Below are 12,885 nucleotides of genomic sequence, written 5' to 3'. Positions count from 1 at the left end.
TATTAATTATGTGTATTTTTCTTCAAAAATAAAAAATATATCAAAAAGCTGAAATAATTGCATTTTTGTGAAGGAATTTTGTTAGAGATCAGATTATATGGTCATTGAATACTTTTGCTTCAGATCCACTTAATCCTTCCATTGGTCATTATATTGCCAACTGAAGATTTAGAAACAATTAAAAACAGGATCTGAAAGCATCATAATCAGGTCACGCATCATTAAAAGATGATGATTTATGAAACAGAGCATTTCTTTTGCTCACAGTTGTAATTAATATAGCGTCTCCAGTTCCTCTTTATACAGGCATGCCCACATTACAGTGCTAATAATTTTCTTTGCAAAATTATGCAGGAGAATTCAATTAAAGTTTTATTGGTGATCCTTCTTCCGCGCTGGTGGAGGTGAGAATCCTTTTGTCCGTATGTTTCAAAAAAGTCATTTGTTTCTATTTCTTTAATTAGATTTTTAAAGCAATACTTGTGAACAAAGCGCTGTTCGAGGGAATATTTATGGAGTGATTATCTATTTACTTTTTTGTATTGCCAAATTCATTTAAATAGCACCACGAGGGTGCTGAATGCTACATTTTGATTTGGGGTGAAGTATTTCTCGAATGCTTCCAGCTATGCTTAGCACACATTTTGCATGACACCGAGCTTTCTGCAAAACATTTTGCGACCTCTCGTTGGCATTATGAACCGGTCGTGCACTGCATTTCTCTAAAATAACGACGACGAAAGGCTCCTGTAGCAGCCCCCAAGCTAAAACTCTCGGTAAGCAAGGTTGGTGCCTAATTCTATCTGAGCTTTCTTCTCCTCACCCCTGATTTAAACTTAAAGGCCAAAAGCCTGCCTCGGTGCACAAAAAGCACAGCGAAATAATTTTTAAAATCGTAAAGCTGCTGAGACGTGCGCGCTGTTATTTGTCCTCAATGTGTCAGGTTGTTGCATGTTATCTGGGCAGGGGCGAGAGATCCAACAACAGCTTTAATTTCACCGAATGGAGGAGAAACCAAGAGTGAGAGAGAGGAGCTTTTTGGGGATCCATTTGCATTTTAAGTGCAGGCTTGAAAACACAGTAACATCTTGGCTTGGGATCCCATGGCTGCAAAAACATTTTCCTTTCTACTGAACATTTAAGAGTCTATTTAAATGTTAATTGCTTGATGATCACAGGTCAACAATTGCATTACGTCCATTACATCAAAGTCATTTAGTCCGTAAGATTGACACTATCCAAATTTCACTGCAGGGCTCCCAATTGATCATTTAAAATAATGTTTTTGTCTATATTAATAGGCATTTAATTATCTTTCACATCATCAAAGAGCCTCACATATGAGTCATTATCTGTGATGTGTTATGTAGTAATTCGTTTAATAGTCTCTAAGCTATTTCATTTGCGAAAGTCTGATATCAAACTCGTCCCTGGTGTAACATCCTTTAAACATCTTGAACGAGCGCTCAACAAGATTGCGATAATGTTACACAACGCACATTAAACAAATTGAATAATTGCACAGTAGATTATGTCGAAAATTCAATCGATGGGCTCCATTTCAAATCATTTTTTAAGAGCTTGTTATGGAAGCACGTCTATAACCTCGCACTTTGCATTTCTCGAATCATCTCTATACTATTTTGTTGTTGTACACTGTGATGGATGGCTAGATAGTCATCTAATGAATAATCTTCAGACAGATCAAACGCTTCGGTTGATGTTGAGGACTTGTGCTGGGTAAGATGCTCATTAGATTAGATAAAAAGCTGGGTCTGCTGCACAAATAAATCAAACTCGGTCTTTTAGATAACGCAGCATTCGAGTTGTGCAGTGTTACAGGTCGTGCAAATGAGGAAGCTCAGATTATTTAAAGTCTAGACATTGAGTTTAATTATTGATCATCAGGATGCACGAAGCCTGAAGTTTATTAATAACTCTACTGATAAAGCCGTTCTGTTTGTGTTTCTGGTCAGTTGTGCTGTTTAGTGATTTATGTGATGTGATGCATGGGTTTATATCTGTTTTTGACTATTCCTTGCTTTGCAACAATTAACACTTGTGAAAAGCGCTATATATATAAATAAAATTGAATTGAATTGAATTGAATTGAATTGAATTGAATTGAATTGAATTGAATTGAATTGAATTGAATTGAATTGAATTAAAGAGCCCAAGAGGTTGGATGGACTTATTTTTTTTCTTTTGTTGATTTATTTCCTTTTAAACAGTGAAGGAGTTGCATGGTTCTGGCTACAGTCAAATCTCACCAAATGTTGGGTTTAGAGTTAGGTTTGGGGTGGAAAGTCATGTTATAGTCATGAAAAAATGTGATTAATTAATTCATGTCCATGGCACGAAATTCAGCTTTTTTCGTGCCTTGAGCATGAATGTCTTTTCGTGTCACTCGCATGAATTTCTATAAATAGTTTTTCATGTCCGTGGCACGACTTTCTTTTCGTGTCATTTTTTTGTACTGCTTTTTTTTAATTGTTTTTTTCCTATTTTCTTACTATTGTCCCTTGAGGTCGGGGTTAGAATCACTTTCTGTTACATTTTTAGACATCCTAACCCAAACCCCAACTCTAACCCCAACCCCAAGCGACAATAATTTAAAAGTAGAAAAAACTATGAGAGAACAATACATAAAATGGCACAAAAAGAAAGACTATTTATAGAAAACTATTTATAGAAATTCATGCGACACGAAAAAGACATTCGTGCTCAAGGCACGAAAAAGCTGAATTTAGCACCCAGTCTCCAGAGGATGCGTATAAATAGCACGAAGTGTAAAACTCGTGCAATACATACGCCAAATTCCACTTTGGCGTGCATATGATACGCAAGTCCTTCCCATTCACTTAAACGGGGCATCTTTTTTGTCGTTTTATTTATTGGTTTCTCAATTTTTTCTGTTTTTTTAAACCATTTCGCTTGGGTTTAGAGTTAGATTTTAGATTTGCTTAATGAGGTTATTTAATATACAGGTTCCTCCATGTTTTTGTCCATATTTAGGCCATGGTCGCTTGGAGTTGGGGTTTGGATGTCATTTTTATATAACAAAATGTTGTTCTAACCCTAAACCCAAGCGAAAATGGTAAAAAAAAAGCAAAAAATTGAGAAACCAATAAATAAAATGACAAAAAAAGATGCACCTTTTAAGTGAATGGGAAGGACTGGCGTATCATATGCACACCAAAGTGGAATTTGCCGTATGTATTGCACGAGTTTTACACTTCGTGCTATTTATACGCATCTTCATGAGACTGGGCTCGAATTTAGTGCCATGGACACGAATAAATTAATAACATTTTTCGTGACTATAACACGACTTGCTTTGAGATCATGTTGGATGAAAAACAGATTCTGGCTAAATAGTATACAGCTACGGCCTAAATCCCATGAAATGTTAGGTTTAGGGTTAGGATTAAGATGAAAATGGCGTTCATCTAGCGAGATTTCACGAGATTTTGGCCGTAGCTGTATCCCTTCTAGCCACAACTGAGTTGCATTTCATATACAGACGGTTTCAGCAGTCACAACATAAAGAAGCGGCTGTCGCGTCCAGCATGTAACTTCCGGTAAACTGTGCTAAGAATAAATAACAAAGTTCTTTAAACGTAGTTCATTTATATAACAAGCAAAAAAAACACAACAACACATAGATAACATTGAAAACCAAAACATATGTTATTTTCGACGAGGCATTTGCTCAAGAGATCAGTTTAGCAACTAGTCAGACCATTAAAAAAACGAAACCGGAAGTAAAGTTCGGATCCAGACGTGTATCACGTGCGTTCGATGAAATCGTCTATACTGTATATAGACGCTTTCATCGGGCGCACGTGCGGTGACACGATAAGCGTCTGGTCAGAATTTACTTCCGGTTTCTGTTTGTTTAATGGTCTAACTAGTTGCTGAAACTAAACTTTTAAACAAAACCTCATTGAAAATAACAAATATTTTGGGTTCCTATGTAATCTACATGTTGTTTATTTTGCTTGCTATATAAATAAATTACTTTAAAAGGACTTTGTTGTTATTTATTCTTAGCGGAGTTTACCGGAAGTTACGTGTGGACCACGAAAGCCGCTTGTTTATGTTGTTACTGCTGAAACCGTCTATATAGCCAATAGTTTTTTATTCTTTCTCACAGGTTGGCGAAAACATGATTTGCTCTTTGCTGTTGGTATTTTATGGCAAGTGGTACTAAGGAAACACTAAATATAAAGATGCTTTTAAGTCAACATTTCTTTCTTACCTTGTTATAATCTAAAAAAACCTGTTGTTCTTATCGTCGCAAGCAGAAATGCCTATGAAGAAATGTGATGCAGATTTGTTTTTACCTGACTGGAGTGTATCTAGTGGACAAATCACAGCACTTGCGGTTTGCGAAACACAGACACGTTGTTAAATTTTTTCGATATGCATGTCAGGCTTCGCATACGCCATAACATACGCATGACTATAAACTACACTTTAGTAATGTTAGCTTTGTAAAATTTAACCTGTTAAAATATGCTTGCATATACCTAAAATCCAAAAACATGGGCCCAAAGTCTTTATGAGATTGCCAATGTTTTGGAGTTTAATTGGTGTACACTGATGCATCATGGGATTGTGATTGCCGGGTGATAAGTTTTGCACAGAACTTCCCTAAAAAATTTAAACATTCACCAGTCTGAGATCAAATACAAAAATTGTGACCTTCTTTCCTTTCTTTGAAGAGAAAAAACATTTTCAATCTGATTGAGTCTTTAGAGAGTAAACGCACAAAACCTCATTATGTGTTACCTAATCTTTTTTAAAATTAGAGCTTTTTGGTTTCTCATATTTAAGTCAACATCAAAATTTCCCATAAACCATTTTTTTTCAGATGGCACTATTGCTTTATTTATTCTTACAATTACGAAGGCTGTCAGTATTATTCAGTAGTTTTATAATTTTGGTACCTGTCTAAATCCATGCCCATGTAATAAACCAACGATGTCTCACAGAGTAATCGTAAAGCTCTCAAACAGTTTTATGGCTCTCATAACTTGTGAAGATACCAAATCCTGTTGTGTGATCTTATCTGAACACTCTTGGCATGGCACAGTGAGACAGACATTGAGATACAGAGGTCGATGGATAACACAAAGAGCTGTTGGAGGGGTTTTAGTCTATGATGGGTCACAGCGGAGAAAGAAGGGGCAGAACTCGACTGATTCTGGGGTAGGACTGCAGGTTAGAGACCCTTTGAGAGGCTTTGATTGGTCTGCTTGGAGTAGTTTGGTGTCATTGCTGGTATTTGTCTGAAATGGATCCCTGCAATGAGGGAAAAAAGGGAAGAATGCCACTTCATATCATGCCTTATTCATTTTTTATGTTGGATAAGCAATCCAGTATCCCAATTTTATTAACAGTATCACTGTAAAAAAAATCAGTAGAATTTGCAGCTGGGTTGCCGGTAACTTACCGTAGATTTAAATTTATGTTTTTTACTGGCAACATTTTGTTTAAAGTTAAATGAACATTAAACATTTAAAAGTCTTTGTCTTTACAGAGTAAAACTAAAAAACAGCATCAAGCAAAACATTCTGGGAAACAAAATCTGAAGCAAAAAAAAAAAACAGAAAAAGGTTGATGATGATTTCTGGTTCCCAGAATGCTTTGCATGAGGCTGTTATTGTATAGTTTTATTCTGTAAACATAAAGACTTGTTAATATTTAAAATTTATTTAACTTTGAACAAACTCTTGCCAGTAAATAACATAAATTTAAATCTACGGTAAATTACCGGCAACCAGCTGCAATAACATTGTAATTTCTACGGAATTGTTTTACAGTGTATTTTATATCTGCACTGCACAAAAATATTTTCAAGAAAAAAAATCTTAGTATTTTTGTCTTGTTTTCAGTACAAATATCTAAAAAGAAAATAAATCTAGTTTTTAGACAAAAAATATCAAATTTAAGTGATTTTGTGCATTAAACAAGCAAAAAATCTACCAATGGGGTCGGCAAAAAAATCGTGAAAATTTTTCTTAAACACTAAATTCAAGAAAATTCAAGAAAAAATAGCTTACCCCATTGGCAGATTTTGTTGCTTGTTTTATGCAAAAATTCACTTAAATTTGATATTTTTGTCTGAAAACTAGACTTATTTTCTTGGGTCGTTTTGCTCATCAATAAAAACATCTTAATTTAAGAATTTTTTTGAAATTTTTACTGAAAACAAGACAAAAATTATTTTGAAATTCTTTTTGAAAATATTTTTTTGCAGTGTGATTAGATAAGATATTTAACAAAAATATCTGCAAAATGTGTTTTAGAATTTACATAATATATGAAATCGAAAGTATTTCTTTACTAAATGTATCATTTTCTCTATTATTATTACTACGATTCTTTATTATGATTGCTGATATGATGTTACAAATTCATTAATAACTGTTGCAAAAGATGATTTGGCTACTCCCATCCCTTAACCCTTTCCCTGCCACCATTTTTTGTGATTTTCACAAAAGTGTTACAAAATGCCTTCCATGTATTTTTTTTCTAACAAAACGGGAAAAACTTTCATTCTATCTATATTTTTTCTCTGCTTATAACTCTTAAAAATGAGTATATTTTCAAAAATATTGTTTTAGCAAAAGGCTGAATAAATTGCATTTTGTGAAGTAATTTTGTTCAGAATTTTGTTTAAATTGAAAACGATTATCAAAACATTCACAAAGTTTAAAATTAGTTAATAATTTTTTGCTTCCGTTTTTTATTGGGTAAGTGTGCCATCTAGTAGATAATTACGATATTACAGATTCACATAAAAACTCATCAGATACACACTGTTTTCATGCAAATGTTTTTTTTTTTCTTAACTCATTCACCGCCAGCCTTTTTGAGAAAAGTTGCCCACCTGCATTTTTGTGATTTTAACAAAATTTTCACAAAATTCCTTGCAGGAAAAATTATTTTCTATAAATATATAAACATACAAATTATATCAAATTAAAGAACACACCCTCTGCTTTCAAACAAACAATAAACAAACAAACAAACAAACAAAATGGGGAAAAAACGTTTCATTATATATTTACTTTTCCCACTTAATATAACCAGTGAAATATGGATATTTCTCTTCAAAAATACAACATTTTGAGCAAAAAGCTTAAAAAATTGCGTTTTTGTTAAGAAATGTATGTTAGAGATCAGACTCAGAATGACTATCAAACATAAAGGCAGTAAAAAATAAATCATTAAATCTTTTTAACTTCCGTTTTTGATAAATTCGTTTTGGCGCCATCTGGTGGATTAAAGCGGTATTACACTTTCACTTTGAAATTCGTCCAGAAAAGCATATTTATTAGTTAAATATGAACTCATAAATGACGAGATAACTCGTCAAAGGCGGTGAATGAGTTAATTGACGAGATAACTCGTCAATGGCGGAGAAAGAGTTAAACCACTTCAGGAGGAGGTCTGTGACGCATTTAAGATGAAACTGGAGATGTGAAAATACTGGTTGATAAAGACACATATGTCAGAGCTTTACTCCTCCCAATCGTAAGCATGTCACTCCCACGTTAGTTGGGAGAGAGGTAAACAAACAAAGACGACACATTCATTGCTTTATGAAGCGACGGCAGTGGATAAAAAAAAATTCTCGTCGTACTGTGGGTTCACACCAGCCACGTTTGAGGCGTCAAATTCGTGGTTTTAATAAATTAGAAAACACATGAAGTGACCAGGTGTAAAATAGCCTAAAATCATGTGCTAAAATGACAATTAGACAACAGTTTTCTGACCAACAATTAATCCTGAGATCATCTGTGTGAAAACTTCACATTCGACTGTATGAAGCCCTTCCCCTAGAGAATCATCAGTCTTTATTGATTGATGATTTGTTCTTTTTACTGCCAGAAGTACCAAGGAAAAGCAATCCAAAATTTATAAACTTAAACTAAATCAGAATTTACTTACATAATATTTTCACAAAAAAAATAATGGTTTGTCAGCATTATCTTTAATAAAATAAACATTTCTGGGGGGACCCCCAAGTCCCTAATGCCTTATGGGGGGTCCTGGATCCCCCAGCCCCCCCCCCCCCCCTCAATTCGAGCACTGAGAGCGGCCACATTCAGCGCTGCATTGCCCCAATCGTATCTTTGCAGCTTAATGAGTGTTTTAAAGTCCTGGCAGGTTGGTTTTTGACAAGTTTTAAAAAATTTTTGAGTATATTTTAATATATTTATGGTAGTACACTAAATATCTTCAGGGAACATGATTTTTACTTAATATCCTAAAGATTTTTGGCATTAAAATGTTTTATAATTTTGACCCATACAATGTATTGTTGGCTATTGCCACAAATATAACCGTGCTACTTATGCTACCCAGTCTCACAAGGTTTCGTGTCACGTACATTTTTTAAAAAATTTTCGTGATATTATCACGAATTTCCGCGCGTTTTGCGTGATCGTATAACGAATTCCTGTTTTCGTGTGACTATCGTGTATTGGTTACTCAACTTCTTTTTCCTATTTTCAAACCATTGTCGCTTTGTTTTAGGGTTAGATATAGGGTTATATATTGGTTTATACTATTTTTTCTGATTTATTTTTTATATGTCGCCTGGCGTTAGGGTTAGAGTTTGGTTTGGGTAGAGATGTCATTTTATGTAAATCTAACCCTAAACCGAAGCAACAATGGTAAGAAAATAGGACAAAACAGTTGGGTAACCAATACGTGATAATCACACGAAAACAGGAATTTGTTATACGATCACGAAAAAACACGGAAATTCGTGATAATAGCACGAAAAAAGAATGAAAAATTACGTGACTATATAACGACATTTCGAGACTGGGCTGACTTATGACATATGTCGCCACAACAATTAATAGCCATTACAAATTTTGTAAATGGGTACAGACACACATGCGTACATATACGGGTCAAGATTGAAATTATGGTTTCAGGAGTTTGGGCCTAAAGTTACTGGTGATCTTTTCAAACAAAATCTGCATTTTTTTATTGAAATTTTTAAAATTTGAATCAGGATAAAAATTAGTGCTATACACTGTAGCACTAAAAGTTCCTAATCATATAAGGGAACCATTTTTAGTGCTATATAGCAGCTATGAAGAACCATAAGTGGAGATATAGCACCACTTACAATATGGTTTTACACAAGTATAACTAAAAATGGTTCCCATATGATTACAAGCTTTTAGTGCTATTTAGCACAATTATTTAGAGTAAGAATGTCCCAAAACAAAATCCTAAAGAGATCCAATCAAAGACATCTATTAGTTAGACACATCTTATTTAAAAAATGCAGACCACTTTACTCTCTTGTGTCCAGCAGAATAAACTCATTTTCATACGGCTCGTGGATTTACAGCCGCGTGAAACGAATCAAAGGAGAAACCAAAAATCTGCAGGGGAGGAGGGGATGGTACAGTCCCGTACGGCAGAAAGCAAGCCTGTATAGTGTTGTGGAGAGATAGTGTATGTGTGTGTGAGAGACGATACACACATACATAAGCTGAGCTGTATTGTGTGACCAGACGGAGACGCAGAGCTGCGTGTGTGTTTGAATCAAACACGACAACATGCTTTGCGGCTTACGGCGAGAGGTGAAGAACAGCTTTGGTGAGAATTGCACTTTAATGTCTTATTACACTGCAATTTAAACACAGCTGTGTGTAAACAGCAGGTGCATCTATTGAGATGTTAGTCTTTATAGGGGACCTGGCTCAAATCTGATGAGATGAAGTTAGTGGAAGTTGCTGTTTCTTAGTGTATTTCTTTTGTATCTTCTCATTTGGACTTGGTCGGTTTTTATGAAGCTGAGAATGCAAATGAAGGAAATCATGATGGCTTTGTTGTAAGGGTGCTATTAGTGACTGATGTCTTTACACATTCATGATTTGTGTGTTATAAGCACGTTTGGTCTATGACTGTGTTGGTTTGATGTTTTACAGCTGCTGTAGTCTAAATTTAGCATTTAATCTTTCATTAACTAAAAAAATGTATGATAAAACAGTACCTCATGACCCTCCTTATTTTACTTAATTCTTAATATAAAAATATAATTTTTATTACTGTAATGCAATAAATATTTGGTAAACAGTAAACTATTCTTACATATATATATGTGTGTGTGTGTGTGTGTGTGTGTGTGTGTGTGTGTGTGTGTGTGTGTGTGTGTGTGTGTGTGTGTGTGTGTGTGTGTGTGTGTGTGTGTGCGTGCGTGCGTGCGTGCGTGCGTGCGTGTGTTTGTTATAAATATATACACTGTAAAATGCAGCATTTTTGTCAAATCAACATATATTTTATACTTTAACTTATAAAAAATGAAATGTTTTAACTTCATTTTTTAAGTTATGTCAACTATTCCCAGGTCAAAACCTAAAATAGTAGGTTGAATTGACTTGCAAAACTAAGTTGTTTTATCTTTATGCTGCATTTTTTTAAATAATTAGAAAAAAAATTAGCTGTACTTATGCAGCTGGTTGCCAGTAACTTACTGTAGAAGATAAAGACTGAAAATGTTTCATGTTCATTTAACTTTAAACAAACTGTTGCCAGTAAGGCAAGGCAAGGCAAGTTTATTTGTATAGCACATTTCATACACAAAGGTCATTCAAAGTGCTTTACATAGAAATGAGAAAACAAAAAATCAAATATACATGAATTTTAAATATCAATTAAAAGAAAATAAATGTGATTTTAATAAAAACTGTTTAAATGTATGAAAAAGAATAAAACAGGAATACAAGTATAAAACTTTTAAAAATAAAAATAAGAATAAAAACAAGAGAAATAAAAATAATTAAAATAGTGCATATAAAATATAGTGCAATCAGTTCGGACGCAGCATAGTGCTCATTCAGTAAATGCATAGCTAAACAGATGTGTTTTGAGTCTGGATTTGAATGTGACTACTGTTGGAGCACATCTGATCTCTTCTGGAAGCTGGTTCCAGCTGCGACTGGCATAATAGCTAAAAGCTGACTCTCCTTGCTTTGAGTGAACCCTTGGTATTTCTAGCTGACGTGATCCTAATGATCTGAGTGACCTGTTGGGTTTATATTCAATGAGCATATCAACAATGTATTGAGGTCCTAGTCCATTGAGTGATTTATATACCATTAATAATACTTTAAAATCAATCCTAAATGTAACTGGTAGCCAGTGTAGAGACCTGAGGACTGGTGTGATATGTTCATATTTTCTGGTTCTGCTCAGAATTCTGGCAGCAGCGTTCTGAATGAGCTGGAGCTGTCTAATAGTCTTTTTGGGAAGGCCAGTGAGGAGGCCATTACAATAATCCACCCTGCTGGTGATAAAAGCATGCACAAGTTTCTCTAAGTCTTGTCTGGAAACAAAGCATCTAATTCTTGCGATATTTTTGAGATGATAATATGCTGATTTAGTTATTGCTTTGACATGACTACTGAAACTAAGGTCCGACTCCAGAATCACACCAAGATTCCTGACTTGATTTTTAGTTGTTTGACCCCTAGCGTCAAGGTATGCATTCACCTTGAGAACTTCATCTTTGTTTCCAAACGCAAGTAAATAACAAATGTAAAATCTACAGTAAGTTACTGGCAGCTAGTTGCCAGTAATACCCAGTTATACTGTAATTTCTACAGAATTTTTTTACAGTGTAATCACACATACAGTATATATACAGTACAGATAATAAGCTGGACAGAATGGTTTAATTGTTATGAAATTAACATAAACTTTTAACTCTATCCCCGCCATTGACGCGTTATCTCGTCAATTAAGATAGAATTAGCATGAAAAAACGTGTTCCTGATTAGGTTTAATGTTAATCTCTAATACAGCGACCACTAGATGGCGCACTTACCCAATTTATAAAAAAACTGAAGCAAAAAAATTATTTATTAATTTTAAACTCTGTATGTTTTTACAATCGTTCTGAATCTGATCTTTAACAAAATTCCTTCACAAAAATGCAATTATTTCAGCTTTTTGCTACAAAAAAAAATGAAGAAAAAATGATCATATTTAATGTGGCGTTCACACCACCCACGGAAGAGGCGGCAAGCGCGAGTGATTTACAGGTTAAGTACATTTTAAGTAAATAGGCATCCTGTGGCGAGGTACAAATGGTACGCAACACGCAGATGGAGCGTTGCCGCGGGAAATGCGCAAGTAGAAAAATCGGAACTTTGGCGGAAAATCGCGCCGCGTTAACCAATCAGGAGCTTGTTCTAGTAGTGACTTGATTACAGGAAGCGAGCAGAGTCGCAGAAGCCCCTCCCTTAATGCGAAATTTCTGTGTGAATGTCTCGAATGATTAGAATTTCACGCGCGAATGAAGCACGTAAACTCATTATGTTCAAGCGTACAACCACTTGCGAATAGCGCGTTTTTGCCACCTCTTCCACGTCTAGTGTGAATGCACAGTACGAGTTTATAAGCAGAGAAAAAATATAGATAGGATGAAACACCCCTCCTTCAACGTGATGCCCAGCTGATGCCTGACCAACGATCACTGGCAGCATTAATCTCCGCTTAATCTCCTTATCCGTTTATATGTGTATATATCTCCCAAGGGTTTTTCCCTCCTAGGATTTTTTTTTCCTTGGCTAAAAAGCCCGGGTTTTTTTTCTCCCGTTTTGTTTGTTTTGTTTGTTTATTGTTTCATTGAAAGCAGAGGGTCTGTTCTTTCATTTGATATATTTGTATGTTTATATATTTTTAGAAGAAAATTTTCCTGGAAGGCATTTTGTGAAACTTTTGTGAAAATCACTAAAAATCCTGGCGGGCATCTTTAAAAAAAAAAATGCTGGTGGGGAATGATGTTTATGTTTAAAGTAAAATGTATTTTTTATAGGTTTAATGAGATGTACCCACCAAAGT

At 34.7% G+C, this 12,885-nt stretch overlaps 1 protein-coding gene across 10 annotated transcripts in view; it reads left to right on the top strand.

Annotated features, from left to right (window-relative positions):
* Nucleotides 1-12,885, top strand: part of LOC129453568 (glutamate receptor-interacting protein 2) — a 181,811-nt gene that overhangs the window by 105,629 nt on the left and 63,297 nt on the right. For 2 of the 10 annotated variants that reach the window (XM_073862163.1, XM_073862160.1), the window contains exon 1: nucleotides 9,508-9,636. The exons of the other annotated variants lie outside the window; for them this stretch is intronic. In XM_073862163.1, coding sequence (XP_073718264.1) covers nucleotides 9,597-9,636 — 40 coding nt within the window. In that variant the 5' untranslated portion in view covers nucleotides 9,508-9,596. Of the gene's footprint in view, nucleotides 1-9,507; nucleotides 9,637-12,885 lie in introns of those variants that run through there. 10 annotated transcript variants of the gene reach the window in all.

The sequence above is a fragment of the Misgurnus anguillicaudatus genome, chromosome 23 (assembly GCF_027580225.2).
Source record: "Misgurnus anguillicaudatus chromosome 23, ASM2758022v2, whole genome shotgun sequence".
NCBI classification, from domain to species: domain Eukaryota; kingdom Metazoa; phylum Chordata; class Actinopteri; order Cypriniformes; family Cobitidae; genus Misgurnus; species Misgurnus anguillicaudatus.
This window is presented reverse-complemented; position numbering and strand designations above follow the sequence as displayed.